This window comes from Pristiophorus japonicus, chromosome 21 (genome assembly GCF_044704955.1).
Source record: "Pristiophorus japonicus isolate sPriJap1 chromosome 21, sPriJap1.hap1, whole genome shotgun sequence".
NCBI classification, from domain to species: domain Eukaryota; kingdom Metazoa; phylum Chordata; class Chondrichthyes; family Pristiophoridae; genus Pristiophorus; species Pristiophorus japonicus.
The window spans coordinates 5,942,070-5,960,383 of NC_091997.1; the positions used below are offsets into that span (position 1 = coordinate 5,942,070).

The window sequence follows — 18,314 nt, forward strand, 5'->3', positions numbered from 1 at the left end:
TGATCTTATTGAATGGTGGTGCAGGTTCGAAGGGCCGAATGGCCTACTCCTGCACCTATTTTCTATGTTTCTATATTTCTGTGTATGTAAATTATTTGTATTCACTATGTAACTATGTACGATGTACCACCTGAGGGCGCTGCTGTTGGAGGCCCCAGGGGTTTCCTGCCCTGGTGTGCAGGGGCATAGACAAGGCAGCCAGCCATGCTGCCCCTCACTTTGCAGTCGTATAAAATGGACTGAAATCACACAGCTCTCATGGTACAAGGCCTCGTGGAGTTATTCGATGGTAATTGCAGACATAATCCGACCATCACTCCACTTGCACCTGAACCAGAAGGAGTTGGGTTCAAGCCCCAGTCTATCGGACTCAGCACATAATTTAGGCTGACACTTCAGTGATGGAATGCTGCACTGTAGGAGGCGCCATCTTTCAGATGGGACATTAAACTCAAGCCCCATCTGCCCTCTTGGGTGGAAGTAAAAGATCCCATGACACTATTCAAAGAACAGCTGCAGAATTCTCACAGATTCCTGGCCAACATTGGCCCCTCAACCAAACCCAACAAAAACAGATTATCTGCTCATTTCTCACATTGTGTGTGTGAGACTCTGCTCGTTGTAACATGTGCTGCTGCATGTGGCTACATTGCAACAATGACCGCACTTCAACAGGATCTAATCGGATGTGAAGCACTTTGAGATATCCTGAGTGCATGGAAGGTGCTATATCAATGCAAATTCTTGCTTTCTTTATACAGAAATAATATATTTTTAAACATAAATTCGTGGAAAATAAAGCTGCGATGAGTTTAGAAAGAAATTATATATTTTGTTATGAGATTCACAAATACAACAAAAATATAATAAAATTCTCATGAATATAGAATCATACAGCATAGATGGATTCCATTCAGAGATTTGTACTTTAGTCCCACAATATGCAACTTAAAATATAACGCTCGTAATCAAGAAAAGATATTGTTAACAGAAAGCATTTTTCAGACATACAGAATGAACAGAATGATTCACTTTCTCAGTTTTACACAAATTCACTTGAAGCTCATTTCCCCCAGTATAAAATTTCTCTGTGATGTGCGGCACAAGTTCACTGTAAATGAGTATCAACAGTCCTCATTCCTTTCAGCCTGTGTCTTGTTCTCAACAACCAGGCCCCTGTCCTGTTTCTGTGCCTCTTTGCCTGGGTTTAGCCGAGGAGCGGTTGTTGTATCAGAGGTGATGTTGATGGGGACGGTTCGTCCATTCACAGCTGGCAGTGCCAGGCGTGGGGCTTGAACCTTTAACCGACCGTCCTGTGACAAACAGCAGTTAAGAGCTTGAGCATCGACATCTTCTGGCAGCTGAAATTCTCTCCTGAACTCTTCATATTTGTAGCTGTAAGAGCCGCTCCCATCATCACGTTTCTTCTCGTGCTTTCCTGTGACCAGCACTTTTCTTCCAAGTACTTTCACCTTCAGTTCTTCTGGGGAGAACCGCTGGACATCCAGGGACAGAGAAAAGCCATCTCCATCCTTGTCCTCTGATTGGCTTTTACCATCTTTATTGTCATCAGGTCTGTTGTCCTGATATTTTGGTCTTCCCTCCCAGAATTCTTTGGCCAGCTCCCCAAGAACTCGGTTCATGAAGTTCATGCTGTTTCTCACTTCTTCCTCCTGTTCCCACCTGTTGCATTCAAACGTCTCAAAGACTGTGTGTGGGACAGGCCACAATGTGCACACAGGCTGCTGGCACAGACGTGAAGGGTGGACAGCCCGACAGCTCAGCATTGTCTCTGCCTCTTCTATCACTTCTCACAAACACGACTGATGTGAACTCCCGGTCTTCAGTCTCTGATCTGCTACAGCACTCAGAACACCCGCCTTATATATTGCACTCCCAGAACTCCAGACACTTCCAGAATTAGCTCAACATTGCTGGGGTTATGACACGTGAGCAGAAAATAACCGAGGTCTCATCTCAGCCTTGCTTTAAACAAGAATGACTGGGATTCAGTGACACCCACTGGTGCAATTCCAGAGACTTGTGGAATGTACTCACCCAGTGACAGCACAGGTGGGAGGGGCAAATGATTGACAGCCCAGTACAAGGCAGACTGTGTGGTAAAGGGGTGTTTGCTGAGAAGTGGATGTGTTCAACTTAGTGAATGATCAACTAACATTGTGAGATAATGAAGAGTCGGTCAGTGACTTTCTAGCTTGCTATTTTCAGTCATGTTCAAGATATTAAAGTGACATTTAACCACAGCAGAGCAGAGTGATCAGAAAGAATGAAATTCAGATCAGTTTGGTTTAAATTAAGTGGTGTTCTGATTCTGCCCAATAGAGGGTCATTAATTCCCTTGTAATTTGATTAATTTGTGTGAGACTTATCTTCAGTTTACAGAGTTGAGTCTTGTGGAACCGACAATTCAAAAGAGATGGATATAATGTTTATCCTCACGGGGTAATCCTTACTTTAGAACAATAACACGGGTACAAGTAACAATAATAGCATGTCTTACAGTTTATCTACTTTGCATTCAAGCAATTTTGAGCAAAAACCCACGTGTAGCTAATACCAACGGTGGTCAGGTTCTCAGTGATCTACTCGGTGGCTCTCCACAGCACCGTATCGCTTTCTTCACAGCGCAAGTACATCATCATTATCATCATCAGAGGCAGTCCCTCGGAATCGAGGAAGCCTTGCTTCCACTCTAAAAGTGAGTTCTCAGGTGACTGAGGAGTCCAAGGCGGGAATCACAGTCTCTGTCGCAGGTGGGACAGACAATGGTTGAAAGAAAGGGTGGGTGGTGAGTCTGGTTTGCCGCACACTCCTTCCGCTGCCTGCACTTATTTTCTGCCTGCTCTCACCGCCGGGATTCGAGGTGCTCAGCGCCCTCCCGGATGCTATTCCTCCACTTATGGTGGTCTTTGGCCAGCGTCTCCCAGGTGTCGGTCGGCATGTTGCACAATATCAAGGAGGCTTCGGGGGTGTCCTTGAAACGTTTCCTTTGCCCAGCTGGGAGTTCCAAGTAGAACGCTTGCGTTGGAGTCTTGTGTCGGGCATACGAACAATATGGCCCGCCCAACGGAGCTTGTCGAGTGTGGTCAGTGCTTCTGACGTTGGCCTGATCGAGAACACTGACGTTGGTGCGTCTGTCATCCCAGGGGATTTGCAGGATCTTGCGGAGACACCGTTGGTGGTATTTCCCGAGCGATTTGACCATAAGCTTGGTGCCAGATTTGAGGTGACCGAAGGCTGCGCTGGTGCACTGGAGGCAGTGTTGAACCTCGTCGCCAATGTCTGCACTTACTGATAAATGCAAGTACTGCTAAAACTTGGCAACTGGCCCACTGCATGCGTGTGTTTTTCTTCATTTTCTGATTATCAATAGTCCTTTCATTAAAAGAAAAAGTAATGTCTGAGAAAAGGTTGTTTTCACACAGCTTTATCGGGGCCCAAGTGGTGAGAATAGTCTGAAGAACGGTCGGTTGAATAGCTTTCCTTTTCTCACAGACACTTCCCAAGGTCTCCTTTCTGAAAAGCGGTCTTGCAGCTGCAATATTTCTCACCTGGCCTCGCCAGGTATACTGGGTTATCAGAATTTGGTCAGCTTTTAATTTCGGCCATTTTAAAGCACAGTGACTGTCATATATCGAGACATGTGATGTGCCACCAGAGGGCACTACTATGGGAAACTTGTACAGCAGCTGTATGGTCACTGAGGTGTGCCACCAGAGGGCACTGCAGTGGGAGACTTGTAGGTTACCTGTACAGGTGTGCCTGGCCTAGTATAAAAGGCAGGCCGCCATGTATGATCTTCACTCAGGAGTTATATTAAATGGACTTAGGTCACTACAGTTCAGGTGCAATACATTGCCTCGTGGAGTCATTATCAGAGCATCTAAAGACATAACAATTGGCGACGAGATTACGGACTATCACGCGAAAATGGCTACCCTTGGTACGTTGCAGCAGTTCGCCGATGGTGACAATTGGGATGCCTTTGTGGAGAGGCACGACCATTCCTTCACAACAAACGACCTGGCAGACGATAATTTGGACACACTGGCTGCTCACCAGTTGTGGGCCCACCGTCTATGGCCTCGTCAGGGACTTGCTGGCACCAGCGAAGACAACGACCAAGACATACGAGGTGCTCGTAACTCTGATCCAAGAACAACTCAAGCCCAAGGTGAGCATCCTCACAGCCAGACACCGGTTTTATACCCACCGACGGCCCGAAGGCCAGGAAATCGCAAAACATGCTGCAGACCTCAGGAGGCTGACGGCAACGTATGATTTCGGCGGACACCTCACCGAAGCGCTGTGGGATATCTTTGTCATCGGAATCGGCCACGAGGGCCTTCTTCACAGGCTACTGTCGGCGGATACCACAGTCACACTGCAGAAGGCCATCTCCGTGAGCCAGGCATTCATGACCTCGACCTGCGGCTTTAGGCAGATGACTCATCCTCAGGACTCAAACCCGGCAAGTACCAGCACAGCACCCGAGGCACAGAGCGCTCAGCACGACTGCGTGGAGATGATCCAGCTGAGACAACCCAAACGCACCTTCATGGCTCCAGTGGCAGGACTCCGGAGGAAGAAAACCGGATCCAAAGGCGACTTCCCAGCATCGGTGGCAGAACCCGGGAAGAAGAGGATCACAGCAGTCGGCATCGTGGATGGAAGAAAGATGGCGCCCAAACCACGAGGTGAATCGCTGAAGAAAAAGATAGCGGCAGCCAGACCACGAGGTGCAGCGCTGATGGAGCAACACATGGTACCAAGCGAAGAAAAGGATTGGGATAAAGATAGCAAGGCTCCCATAAAGGAGGCCAGCAAACCACCACACTTAAAGGGACAGTCTACAGTCTCAATCAATGTAATAGTAACTGTGAATTCAATGTAAAGCTTGTAATTGATGATCAGAGTTTTATACGTGTAATAAGCAAAGAAAAGTCATGTGATTGCGATCGGAGCTACAGTTTATCGACAATAAGTAATGAAACGCTGTGCGATGTAGGATTTCAACAGTATTCAGATAATGTAGCGGGCAAACACCCATCGGGAGCACACAAGTTCAGCGGGCTAACCAATGCTGTTGCCTGTGTCCCTGGGACCAGAGTGATGCACCACGGAGTGTGGCCAAAAGCGGCTAATATAGACAAGCTGCAGAGCACGCGATCTCAGGAGGGCAATGGCACCGGTATCGATACCCTGCCCCTGATCGGCTCCACGTCTCAGGCACCCGATGGCACCAACCGCCACGAGCCTGAAAGAGCAAACTGCGCTAAGGCGCAGTCCCCAGACCCTATTGCCTCCAAGGCTACACCTGCAATGGTTCTCCCAAATGGGACCGGGACCAGCCAGCATCCCAAACCAAGTAACGCCCAGGCAAGCGAATCATAGAAACATTGAAAGTAGGTGCAGGAGTAGGCTAGTCAGCCCTTCAAGCCTGCACCACCATTCAATATGATCATGGCTGAACATGCAACTTCAGTACCCCATTCCTGCTTTCTCTCCATACCCCTTGATCCTTTTAGCCGTAAGGGCCACTACTAACTCCATTTTGAATATATCTAACAAACTGGCCTCAACAACTTTCTGTGGTAGAGAACTCCACAGGTTCACAATTCTCTGAGTGAAGAAGTTTCTCCTCATCTCAGTCCTAAATTGCTTACCCTTTATCCTTAGACGGTAACCCCTGCACTTCCCCAACATCGGGAACATTCTTCCTGCATTTAACCTGTCCAATCCCGTCAGAATTTTATATGTTTCTATGAGATCACCTCTCATTCTGCTAAATTCCAGTGAATATAAGCCTAGTCGATCCAGTCTTTCTTCATATATCAGTCCTGCCATCCCAGGAATCAGTCTGGTGAACCTTCGCTGCACTTCCTGAATAGCAAGAATGACCTTCCTCAGATTAGGAGACCAAAACTGAACACAATATTCCAGATGTGGCCTCACCAAGGCCCTGTACAACTGCAGTAAGACCTCCATGTTCCAATACTCAAATCCTCTTGCTATGAAGGCCAACATGCCATTTGCCTTCTTCACCGCCTGCTGTACCTGCATGCCAACTTTCAATGACTGATGTACCACGACACCCAGGTCTCATTGCACCTCCCCTTTTCCTAATCTGTCACCATTCAGATAATATTCTGCCTTCCTGTTTTTGCCACCAAAGTGGATAACCTCACATTTATCTACATTATACTGCATTTGCCAAACATTTTCCTACTCATCTAACCTGTCCAAGTCACCCTGCAGCCTCTTAGCATCCTCCTCACAGCTCATACTGCCACCCAGCTTTGTGTCATCTGCAAACTTGGAGATATTACATTCAATTCCTTCGTCTAAATCATTAATGTATATTGTAAAGAGCTGGGGTCCCAGCACTGAACCTTGCGGTACCTCACTAGTCACTGCCTGCCATTCTGAAAAGGACTCGTTTATTCCTACTCTTTGCTTCCTGTCTGCCAACCAGTTCTCTATTCACGTCAATACATAACCCCCAGTACCATGTGCTTTAATTTTGCACACTAATCTCTTATGTGGGACCTTATCAAAAGCCCTTTGAAAGTCCAAATACACCACATCCACTGGTTCTCCCTTGTCCACTCTACTAGTTACATCCACAAAAAATTTTAGAAGGTTTGTCAAGCATGATTTCCATGCTGACTTGAACCGATCCTGTCACTGCTTTCCAAATGTGCTGCTATTACATCTTTAATAATTGATTCCAACATTTTACCCACTACCGATGTAAGGCTAACCAGTCTATAATTCCCTGTTTTCTCTCTCCCTCCTTTTTTAAAAAGTGGGGTTACGTTAGCTACCCTCCAGTCCATAGGAACTGATCCAGAGTCGAGAGAATGTTGGAAAATGACCACCAATGCATCCACTATTTCTCGGTCAGCAGTTCCCTGCGCACTGCTAGATGACTGCCCCTCAGGGAGCAGCAACGACCCGGGGCAGAAGGAAAAAACAGGGAGATCACAGGCATCTGTGAACTTGCCCTATGCTAGGAGCAACAGCATAGGCCCAGAGAGCAGGCAACTTGAGCCACCCGGGCCCCCACTGCCAGCACTGGGCACTGCGCCACCACCAGACTACCTGGACACCATCCAGCAGTTCTGGTACTAGCTTGTCCTCACGCACCGGTGCTGACACCAGTACTGAGTCCAACTATGTATCAAGAATGTATCTCACCAGTCAAGTGTACTTGCCTCACAACTGTACCACAAATGTAATGATGTAAATGCAAATTAATTTTTTTCTGGACTTGAATGTATATGAATGTAACTAGCCACCAGCATAATCTATATGTGGGGCGGGGGTGGAGAGAATGGAATGGTCATGGACTCACAAACAGAAACCACCAGCACCTCTACTGCCAACGAAACACCACCTACTCACCCAAGATGGAAACGACCCTCCAAGCGTCAATCAGATAGAGCTAAGCCCAGAGCACAGTCGATGTATGAAGGCGATTTGCAACAAGGACTTAGGCGAGAGTGATGTCATGTATCTAGACATGTGTACTGCTTGTACTATTACATATGATGTGCCACCGGAGGGCACTACTATGGGAAACTTGTACACCAGCTGTAAGGTCACTAAGGTGTGCCACCAGAGGGCACTTCAGTGGGAGACTTGTAGGTTACCTGTACAGGTATGCCTGGCCTAGTATAAAAGGCAGGCCACCATGTGTGATCTTCACTCAGGAGTTATATTAAATGGACGAAGGTCACTACAGTTCAAGTGCAATACATTGCCTCATGGAGTCATTATCAGAGCATCCAAAGACATAATTTACAGCAAAAGAAAATGCTGTAGTCTTACATTTGCTCAGGTGCTTTGCTATGGGAATGTTTTGCTGACCAGTTTTCCGAGATGATGGAGTGATGGCTTTCACATTCCTACAGTCTGGAGGAGATGTTCCATGGACATTGTTTTGTAGCCAGAAATTACACGGTTTGATAATGTTTATAAGTCTATCATAATAAATAGTTTGGTAGTTACAGAAAATTCAGCCAAACACTGACTGCCGGACAGACTAACGTTTCACCAGATGTGAGCATGAGGATATTTATATTCCAAGGGATACCCCACTCAATGGATGGCCCAGCCCACTGAGTTCCCTATCTCAGGCAGCTTTCAGTGAACCTAATCCCCGATTGATCCCAAACTATCTCCCAGTGTAATTCTTTGTGCCGTAGCGAGCTTGAAATTTGTTGCTATATCTCTATTCTTGTTTCCTCCATGCCCGTCCCTAATCCTGAAATTAGTTTTTCATAAATAAGTAAAATTATATCATGATTCCCTTTTGTTATTCAGTATCCTAAAATCCGTTAACAACATAAATGCACATTTTCTTAAACAGGTTTCCGATGAGAACTGGTGATGAGGACAATAGTGAACCCCATGGCTGAATAACCTCCTGTTTAAGTCACTCCCTGCTTCTTTACTGGGAGGCAAAGATACTGAGAATTCAACTGAGCCATTGTCACAAACTAAGAATTCTGGGAGACAAAAGATCCTCGATTGCATTTATTGTATAAACACAAAATCATCTGAGGCAGAGCTCCAGGTAGGCCCCTCCCACCTGTGATGTCACTCAGTCAGGACATGCCAGAAGTCTCTGGAATTGTGCCACAATGTCATTGGGTGAAGTCATTCTTTCCTGCTCACCTGACATGAACCCAGCAATCTTCATTGTGGAAGTGTGTGGATTGCTGGGAGTGCAATATATAAGGCGGGTGTTCTGAGTTCTGCAGCAGATCAGAGACTGAAGACTTGGAGTCGACAGGATTCGGGTTTGAGAGAAGTGATACTTAGAACAAACAGCCATGGTGCTGAGCTTTCAGGCGTCCCAGTCTTCACATGTGAGCCAGCAGCCTGCAGTCACTCTGAGGCTGCTCCCACACAGTGTCTTTGAACAGCTCGAACACAACAGGCCGAAAGCAGTGGTGGAAGCAAGGAAGACCATGTATTGGCTTCATGAGCTGCTGGCAAAAGGATTGTCGGAGCTAAGATCAAAATATCAGGACAATGGTACTGATGTCATAGAAACATAGAAACATAGAAAATAGGTGCAGGAGTAGGCCATTCAGCCCTTCGAGCCTGCACCGCCATTCAATGAGTTCATGGCTGAACATGCAACTTCAGTACCCCATTCCTGCTTTCTCGCCATACCCCTTGATCCCCCGAGTAGTAAGGACTACATCTAACTCCTTTTTTGAATATATTTAGTGAATTTGCCTCAACAACTTTCTGTGATAGAGAATTCCACAGGTTCACCACTCTCTGGGTGAAGAAGTTTCTCCTCATCTCGGTCCTAAATGGCTTACCCCTTATCCTTAGACTGTGACCCCTGGTTCTGGACTTCCCCAACATTGGGAACATTCTTCCTGCATCTAACCTGTCTATACCCATCAGAATTTTAAACGTTTCTATGAGATCCCCTCTCATTCTTCTGAACTCCAGTGAATACAAGCCCAGTTGATCCAGTCTTTCTTGATATGTCAATCCCGCCATCCCGGGAATCAGTCTGGTGAACCTTCGCTGCACTCCCTCAATAGCAAGACTGTCCTTCCTCAAGTTAGGACACCAAAACTGTACACAATACTCCAGGTGTGGCCTCACCAAGGCCCTGTACAACTGTAGTAACACCTCCCTGCCCCTGTACTCAAATCCCCTCGCTATGAAGGCCAACATGCCATTTGCTTTCTTAACCGCCTGCTGTACCTGCATGCCAACCTTCAATGACTGATGTACCATGACACCCAGGTCTCGTTGCACCTCCCCTTTTCCTAATCTGTCACCATTCAGATAATAGTCTGTCTCTCTGTTTTTACCACCAAAGTGGATAACCTCACATTTATCCACATTATACTTCATCTACCATACATTTGCCCACTCACCTAACCTAGCCAAGTCACTCTGCAGCCTAATAGCATCCTCCTCGCAGCTCACACTGCCACCCAACTTAGTATCATCCGCAAATTTGGAGATACATTTAATCCCCTCGTCTAAATCATTTGTAAACAGCTGGGGCCCCAGCACAGAACCTTCCGGTACCCCACTAGTCACTGCCTGCCATTCTGAATAGTACCCATTTACTCCTACTCTTTGCTTCCTGTCTGCCAACCAGTTCTCAATCCACGTCAACACGCTACCCCCAATCCCATGTGCTTTAACTTTGCACATTAATCTCTTGTGTGGGACCTTGTCGAAAGCCTTCTGAAAGTCCAAATACACCACATCAGCTGGTTCTCCCTTGTCCACTCTACTGGAAACATCCTCAAAAAATTCCACAAGATTTGTCAAGCATGATTTCCCTTTCACAAATCCATGCTGACTTGGACCTATCATGTCACCTCTTTCCAAATGCGCTGCTATGACATCCTTAATAATTGATTCCATCATTTTACCCACTACTGATGTCAGGCTGACCGGTCTATAATTCCCTGTTTTCTCTCCCTCCTTTTTTAAAAAGTGGGGTTACATTGGCTACCCTCCATTCCATAGGAACTAATCCAGAGTCAATGGAATGTTGGAAAATGACTGTCAATGCATCCGCTATTTCCAAGGTCAACTCCTTAAGTACTCTGGGATGCAGTCCATCAGGCCCTGGGGATTTATCGTCCTTCAATCCAAACAATTTCGCAACACAATTTCCCGACTAATAAGGATTGCTTTCAGTTCCTCCTTATGAAGACGGTCAATGAAGACGGTAAAAGCCAATCAGAGGGCAAGGATGGAGATGGCTTTTCTCTGTCCCTGGATGTTCAGCGGCTCTCCCCAGAAGAACTGAAGGTGAAAGTACTTGGAAGAAAAGTGCTGGTGACAGGAAAACACGAGAAGAAAAGTGATGATGGGAGCGGCTCTTACAGCTACAAATATGAAGAGTTCAGGAGAGAATTTCAGCTGCCAGAAGATGTCGATGCTCAAGCTCTTAACTGCTGTTTGTCACAGGACGGTCGGTTAAAGGTTCAAGCCCCACGCCTGGCACTGCCAGCTGTGAATGGACGAACCGTCCCCATCAACATCACCTCTGATACAACAACCGCTCCCCGACTAAACCCAGGCAAAGAGGCACAGAAACAGGACGGTGGAAAGGATGAGGGGAACAAGGAAGAGGCGGAAGGAAAAAAGGACATTTAAGACTCATTTACATTAATATTTTCTCATATATAAGAAACAATATATGCAGAAATTAGTTTAAGACAATGATATGAAGTCACAATGATAAACATTAATTCTTGTTTTTATCTTGTATTTCTCAAATTGTTCACTATGCCATTATTCACATTAGACGGTATTATAATTATATATGTGTATTGAGCCAATAAATATTTTGGAACAGTGATGTCCATGATTCACCTTGTTAACTTGTTAAATAGATAATATTACACAATTCAAAAACTAGCCACTTACTTCCTTTCACTCTCAGTAAAGGCACTCATTTGAATTTGGCTTAACTTAGAAACAGAAACAGGATTCAAAAAGTTAGTATGCAGATAGAGCAAGTAATCAGGAAGGCAAATGGAATGTTGGTCTTTATTGCAAGGGGGATAGAGTATAAAAGCAGAGAAGTCCTGCTACAACTGTACAGGGTATTGGTGAGGCCACACCTGGAGTACTGCGTACAGTTTTGGTCTCCGTATTTAAGGAAGGATATACTTGCATTGGAGGCTGTTCAGGGAAGGTTCAGTCGGTTGATTCCGGGGATGAGGGGGTTGACTTTTGAAGCTAGGTTGAGTAGGTTGGGCTTATACTCATTGCAGTTTAGAAGAATGAGAGATGATCTTCTCGAAACATATCAGATAATGATGGGGCCCGACAAGGTGGATACAGAGAGGGTATTTCCACTCATAGGGGAAACTAATACTAGGGACATAGTCTCAGAATAAAGGGCCGCTCATTTCAAACTGAGATGAGAAGGAATTTCTTCTCAGAGGGTTGTAAATCTATGGAATTCTCTGCCCAGAGAGGTGTTGAGGCTGTGTCATTGAATATATTTGAGGCTGAGATAGACAGATTTTTGAGTGATAAGGGAATAAAGGGTTATGGGGAGAGGGCAGGGAATTGGAGCTGAGTCCATGATCAGATCAGCCATGATCTTATTAAATGGCAGAGCAGGCTCAAGGGGCCAGATGGCCTACTCCTGCTTCTATTTCTCATGTTCTTATATGTAAAGATCTGCCTCAGACTGAACTCAGTCCGGTAAAACGTGTGAAAACATTGTACAGACCCACTGCACCAATAGCTGAGTACATCTCTGTGCCCAGAGACATTCACTGCAGCCTCACAATGACCAGCAATAACAGCCCATCTTCCAACACAGGCACCAGACGGCCCACCATTCATTTAGTGCATGGTCGTAACCCTTTCATTGGCGTTATCTGCTCAATATAAATAACTGGGAGGAAAAGCAAAGTTACTTGCTGTGTAAGCATGTTTCTTAAAGTTTAAGTTAAATAGTATTACCAATCCTTCACCCTTCAGCCCTCTATCTTTAAGTATCAATGAGATCATAAAACCATGCAATAGTACAGCACAGAAGGACATTTGGCCCATCGTGTCTGTGCTGTCTCTTTTGAAGAGTAATCTAGTTAGTCCCTTTCTTGCTCTTTCCCCATATCCCTGCTGTTGTATATGGAGAAAGAGTCAAACTGAACACTGTGAGCTCAAAGTAAAGTGTTACCTTCGTCTTTTACTGCAGGTCTCCAGAGTACCTCTCCTACCTGTGAAGCCTCCTTCAATACCTGTGCTCCCAAGGGATTATGGGATCCCTTGGGACTCCAGGAGATGAGCCCTCTGGTGGCTGTACAGAGTAGATGCAAGTTTACCTATATAACACCTGCAATTTTACCTCCTTCAAACATTTATCCCATTCACTTTTGAAGGCTACGACTGAATCTCTCTCCATCAGCCTATCAGGCAGTGCGACCCAAATCCTAACCAGGCGTCGAGTTAAAACGGTTTTTCCTCACGTTGCCTCTTGTTCTTTTGATAATTTTCTTAAATCTGTGCCCTCTCCTGATCGACCCTGTGTAATAATTCTCGCAGTGTCAGTCAGCGGTGAGATTGCTTCGGTAAATTTACTGTGTTACAGCATCGGACAAACTGCTCGTGTTTAGGCTGCTGCAGGACAGCTGGAAACATCAGTAACCGTATCACAGCTCCCAGAGTACACATGAGCAATGCCACAGGAGGTCAAGAAGTAAAGTATTAAATGGTGTACAGTCTGTAAACTCAGAATATGAACTTAAGTCAACCCTGGAATATATTTAATTGTTACACTAGCCAAACACAGCAAGGAATAAAGATTCATGTTGCAGTCCATAGGAGACGGGTTTGTGTATGGATACAGTCAAGGAACCATTTACCAAGTTATGGTGTTGGGAGTGGGGTTACCAACTCTCCTTGAAGGCATTCCTGGAGATTTGATCATGTCACATTCTGATCACATGACATCTGAGCATGTGATGCCGGATCATGTGTCATCTGATCACATGATCCAATGTCTATCCCATTCACTTTGAAATGTAGTTTTAGTCACTACCTCAATAGCCACATGTGGTGAAGGATCCCACGGTCCAATAGCCGTCAGTTGAAGAAGCTCCCTCCTCCCTTCCACCTTGTTTCTTTCAGTGTGAACTTTTGGTTTCCGTTCCTAAATTCCCCATTTGCCTACCAGTGTAATCAACCTCTCACTATTTACCTACAGTGAAGTCTCCAGGTTTCACGCAGCCCTTTATTGGCTGCTGCTCTCTCAATACCGCTCGCACTCATCACCTTGCTGCTGTTGCTCCCGCTCTGCGGAAAATGCTGGTCCCCACCTGCCATGTATAATGAGGAACAAAGAAATGGCAGACCAATTGAACAAATACTTAGGTTCTGTTTTCACGAAGGAAGACACAAATAACCTTCTGGAAGCACTAGGGGACCGAGGGTCTAGTGAGAAGCAGGAACAGAAGGATATCCTTATTATGCGGGAAATTGTGTTCGGGAAATTGATGGGATTGAAGGCCAATAAATCCCCGGGGGCCTGATAGCCTGCATCCCACAGTACATAAGGAAGTGGCCCTAAAAATAGTGGATGCATTGGTGATCCTTTTCTAACAGTCTATTGACTCTGGATCAGTTCCTATGGACTGGAGGGTAGCTAATGTAACACCACTTTTTAAAAAAGGAGGGTGAGAGAAAACGAGTAATTATAGACCGGTTAGCCTGACATCAGTAGTGGGGAAAATGTTGGAATCAGTTATTAAAGATGAAATAACAGCACATTTGGAAAGCAGTGACAGGATCGGTCCAAGTCAACATGGATTTATGAAAGGGAAATCAGCTTGACAAATCATCTGGAATTTTTTGAGGATGTAACTAGTAGAGTGGACAAGGGAGAACCAGTGAATGTGGTGTATTTGGATTTTCAGAAGGCTTTTGACAAGGTCCCACACAAGGGATTGGTGTGCAAAATTAAAGCACATGGTATTGGGGTAATGTACTGACGTGGATAGAGAACTGGTTGGCAGACAGGGAGCAGAGAGTCGGGATAAACGGGTCCTTTTCAGAATGGCAGGCAGTGACTAGTGGGGTGTCGCAGGGCTCAGAGCTGGGAACTCAGCTATTTACAATATACATTAATGATTTGGATAAAGAAATTGAGTGTGATATCTTAAAGTGTGCAGATGACACTAAGCTGGGTGGCGGTGTGAGCTGTGAGGGGGATGCTAAGAGGCTGCAGGGTGACTTGGACAGGTTAGGTGAGTGGGCAAACGCATGGCAGATGCAGTATAATGTGGATAAATGTGAGGTTATCCACTTCGGGGGCAAAAACACAAAGGCAGAATATTATCTGAATGGCGGCAGACTAGGAAAAGGGGAGGTGCTCCGAGACCTGGGTGTCATGGTACATCAGTCATTGAAAGTTGGCATGCAGGTACAGCAAGCGGTGAAGAAGGCAAATGGTATGTTGGCCTTCATAGCTAGGGGATTTGAGTATACGAGCAGGGAGGTCTTACTGCAGTTGTACAGGGCCTTGGTGAGACCTCACCTGGAATATTATGTTCAGTTTTGGTCTCCTAATCTGAGGAAGGACGTTCTTGCTATTGAGGGAGTGCAGCAAAGATTCACCAGACTTATTCCCGGGATGGCTGGACTGATATATGAGGAGAGACTGGGCCTGTATTCACTGGAGTTTAGAAGGTTGAGCAGGGATCTCATATAAACATATGAAATTCGGACGGGACTGGACAGGTTAGATGCAGGAAGAATGTTCCCGATGTTGGGGAAGTCTAGAACCAGGGGACACAGTCTAAGGATAAGGGGTAAGCAATTTAGGACTGAGATGAGGATAAACTTCTTCACTCAGAGAGTTGGTAACCTTTGGAATTCCTGCCGCAGAGAGTGGTTGAGGCCAGTTCGTTAGATATATTCAAGAGGGAGTTAGATATGGCCCTTACAGCTGAAGGGATCAAGGGGTATGGAGAGAAAGCAGGAAAGGAATACTGAGGTGAATGATCAGCCATGATCTTATTGAATGGTGGTGCAGGTTCGAAGGGCCGAATGGCCTACTCCTGCACCTATTTTCTATGTTTCTATATTTCTGTGTATGTAAATTATTTGTATTCACTATGTAACTATGTACGATGTACCACCTGAGGGCGCTGCTGTTGGAGGCCCCAGGGGTTTCCTGCCCTGGTGTGCAGGGGCATAGACAAGGCAGCCAGCCATGCTGCCCCTCACTTTGCAGTCGTATAAAATGGACTGAAATCACACAGCTCTCATGGTACAAGGCCTCGTGGAGTTATTCGATGGTAATTGCAGACATAATCCGACCATCACTCCACTTGCACCTGAACCAGAAGGAGTTGGGTTCAAGCCCCAGTCTATCGGACTCAGCACATAATTTAGGCTGACACTTCAGTGATGGAATGCTGCACTGTTGGAGGCGCCATCTTTCAGATGGGACATTAAACTCAAGCCCCATCTGCCCTCTTGGGTGGAAGTAAAAGATCCCATGACACTATTCAAAGAACAGCTGCAGAATTCTCACAGATTCCTGGCCAACATTGGCCCCTCAACCAAACCCAACAAAAACAGATTATCTGCTCATTTCTCACATTGTGTGTGTGAGACTCTGCTCGTTGTAACATGTGCTGCTGCATGTGGCTACATTGCAACAATGACCGCACTTCAAAAGGATCTAATCGGATGTGAAGCACTTTGAGATATCCTGAGTGCATGGAAGGTGCTATATCAATGCAAATTCTTGCTTTCTTTATACAGAAATAATATATTTTTAAACATAAATTCGTGGAAAATAAAGCTGCGATGAGTTTAGAAAGAAATTATATATTTTGTTATGAGATTCGCAAATACAACAAAAATATAATAAAATTCTCATGAATATAGAATCATACAGCATAGATGGATTCCATTCAGAGATTTGTACTTTAGTCCCACAATATGCAACTTAAAATATAACGCTCGTAATCAAGAAAAGATATTGTTAACAGAAAGCATTTTTCAGACATACAGAATGAACAGAATGATTCACTTTCTCAGTTTTACACAAATTCACTTGAAGCTCATTTCCCCCAGTATAAAATTTCTCTGTGATGTGCGGCACAAGTTCACTGTAAATGAGTATCAACAGTCCTCATTCCTTTCAGCCTGTGTCTTGTTCTCAACAACCAGGCCCCTGTCCTGTTTCTGTGCCTCTTTGCCTGGGTTTAGTCGGGGAGCGGTTGTTGTATCAGAGGTGATGATGATGGGGACGGTTCGTCCATTCACAGCTGGCAGTGCCAGGCGTGGGGCTTGAACCTTTAACCGACCGTCCTGTGACAAACAGCAGTTAAGAGCTTGAGCATCGACATCTTCTGGCAGCTGAAATTCTCTCCTGAACTCTTCATATTTGTAGCTGTAAGAGCCGCTCCCATCATCACGTTTCTTCTCGTGCTTTCCTGTGACCAGCACTTTTCTTCCAAGTACTTTCACCTTCAGTTCTTCTGGGGAGAACCGCTGGACATCCAGGGACAGAGAAAAGCCATCTCCATCCTTGTCCTCTGATTGGCTTTTACCATCTTTATTGTCATCAGGTCTGTTGTCCTGATATTTTGGTCTTCCCTCCCAGAATTCTTTGGCCAGCTCCCCAAGAACTCGGTTCATGAAGTTCATGCTCTTTCTCACTTCTTCCTCCTGTTCCCACCTGTTGCATTGAAACGGCTCAAAGACTGTGTGTGGGACAGGCCACAATGTGCACACAGGCTGCTGGCACAGACGTGAAGGGTGGACAGCCCGACAGCTCAGCATTGTCTCTGCCTCTTCTATCACTTCTCACAAACACGACTGATGTGAACTCCCGGTCTTCAGTCTCTGATCTGCTACAGCACTCAGAACACCCGCCTTATATATTGCACTCCCAGAACTCCAGACACTTCCAGAATTAGCTCAACATTGCTGGGGTTATGACACGTGAGCAGAAAATAACCGAGGTCTCATCTCAGCCTTGCTTTAAACAAGAATGACTGGGATTCAGTGACACCCACTGGTGCAATTCCAGAGACTTGTGGAATGTACTCACCCAGTGACAGCACAGGTGGGAGGGGCAAATGATTGACAGCCCAGTACAAGGCAGACTGTGTGGTGAAGGGGTGTTTGCTGAGAAATGGATGTGTTCAACTTAGTGAATGATAAACTAACTTTGTGAGATAATGAAGAGTCGGTCAGTGACTTTCTAGCTTGCTATTTTCAGTCATGTTCAAGATATTAAAGTGATATTTAACCACAGCAGAGCAGAGTGATCAGAAAGAATGAAATTCAGATCAGTTTGGTTTAAATTAAGTGGTGTTCTGATTCTGCCCAATAGAGGGCCATTAATTCCCTTGTAATTTGATTAATTTGTGTGAGACTTATCTTCAGTTTACAGAATTGAGTCTTGTGAAACCGACAATTCAAAAGAGATGGATATAACTTTTACCCTCACGGGGTAATCCTTACTTAAGAACAATAACACTGGTACAAGTAACAGTAATAGTATGGCTAACAGTTTATCTACTTTACATTCAAGCAATTTTAAGCAAAAACCCACGTGTAGCTAATACCAACGGTGGTCAGGTTCTCAGTGATCTACTCGGTGGCTCTCCACAGCCCCGTATCACTTTCTTCACAGCGCAAGTGCATCATCATTATCATCATCAGAGGCAGTCCCTCGGAATCGAGGAAGCCTTGCTTTCACTCTAAAAGTGAGTTCTCAGGTGACTGAGGAGTCCAAGGCGGGAATTACAGTC

At 45.4% G+C, this 18,314-nt stretch overlaps 3 protein-coding genes across 3 annotated transcripts; 1 reads left to right on the forward strand and 2 right to left on the reverse strand.

Annotated features, from left to right (window-relative positions):
- Positions 1 to 811: 811 nt before the first annotated feature.
- On the reverse strand, positions 812 to 1,871 carry LOC139233592 (heat shock protein 30C-like). Its single transcript, XM_070863994.1, has one exon. The coding sequence runs from the start codon at positions 1,785 to 1,787 to the stop codon at positions 1,125 to 1,127; it is 663 nt and encodes a 220-aa protein (XP_070720095.1). The 5' UTR covers positions 1,788 to 1,871; the 3' UTR covers positions 812 to 1,124.
- A 6,990-nt stretch (positions 1,872 to 8,861) lies between these two features.
- On the forward strand, positions 8,862 to 11,184 carry LOC139234039 (heat shock protein 30C-like). The gene is made up of 2 exons (XM_070864895.1): positions 8,862 to 9,074; positions 10,732 to 11,184. Exons 1-2 carry the CDS (start codon positions 8,862 to 8,864, stop codon positions 11,176 to 11,178), a joined length of 660 nt encoding a protein of 219 aa, XP_070720996.1. The 3' UTR covers positions 11,179 to 11,184.
- Positions 11,185 to 16,361: 5,177 nt separating this feature from the next.
- On the reverse strand, positions 16,362 to 17,418 carry LOC139233593 (heat shock protein 30C-like). Its single transcript, XM_070863996.1, has one exon. It carries the CDS (start codon positions 17,335 to 17,337, stop codon positions 16,675 to 16,677), a length of 663 nt encoding a protein of 220 aa, XP_070720097.1. The 5' UTR covers positions 17,338 to 17,418; the 3' UTR covers positions 16,362 to 16,674.
- Positions 17,419 to 18,314: the final 896 nt, after the last annotated feature.

Coding starts and splice junctions, on each gene's coding strand:
- LOC139233593 (XM_070863996.1), bottom strand. CDS start 17,337: ATGCTGAGCTGTCGGGCTGTCCACCCTTCACGTCTGTGCCAGCAGCCT.
- LOC139234039 (XM_070864895.1), top strand. CDS start 8,862: ATGGTGCTGAGCTTTCAGGCGTCCCAGTCTTCACATGTGAGCCAGCAG. Junction 9,075..10,731: donor ATCAGGACAATGGTACTGAT/GTCATAGAAACA, acceptor CTCCTTATGAAG/ACGGTCAATGAAGACGGTAA.
- LOC139233592 (XM_070863994.1), bottom strand. CDS start 1,787: ATGCTGAGCTGTCGGGCTGTCCACCCTTCACGTCTGTGCCAGCAGCCT.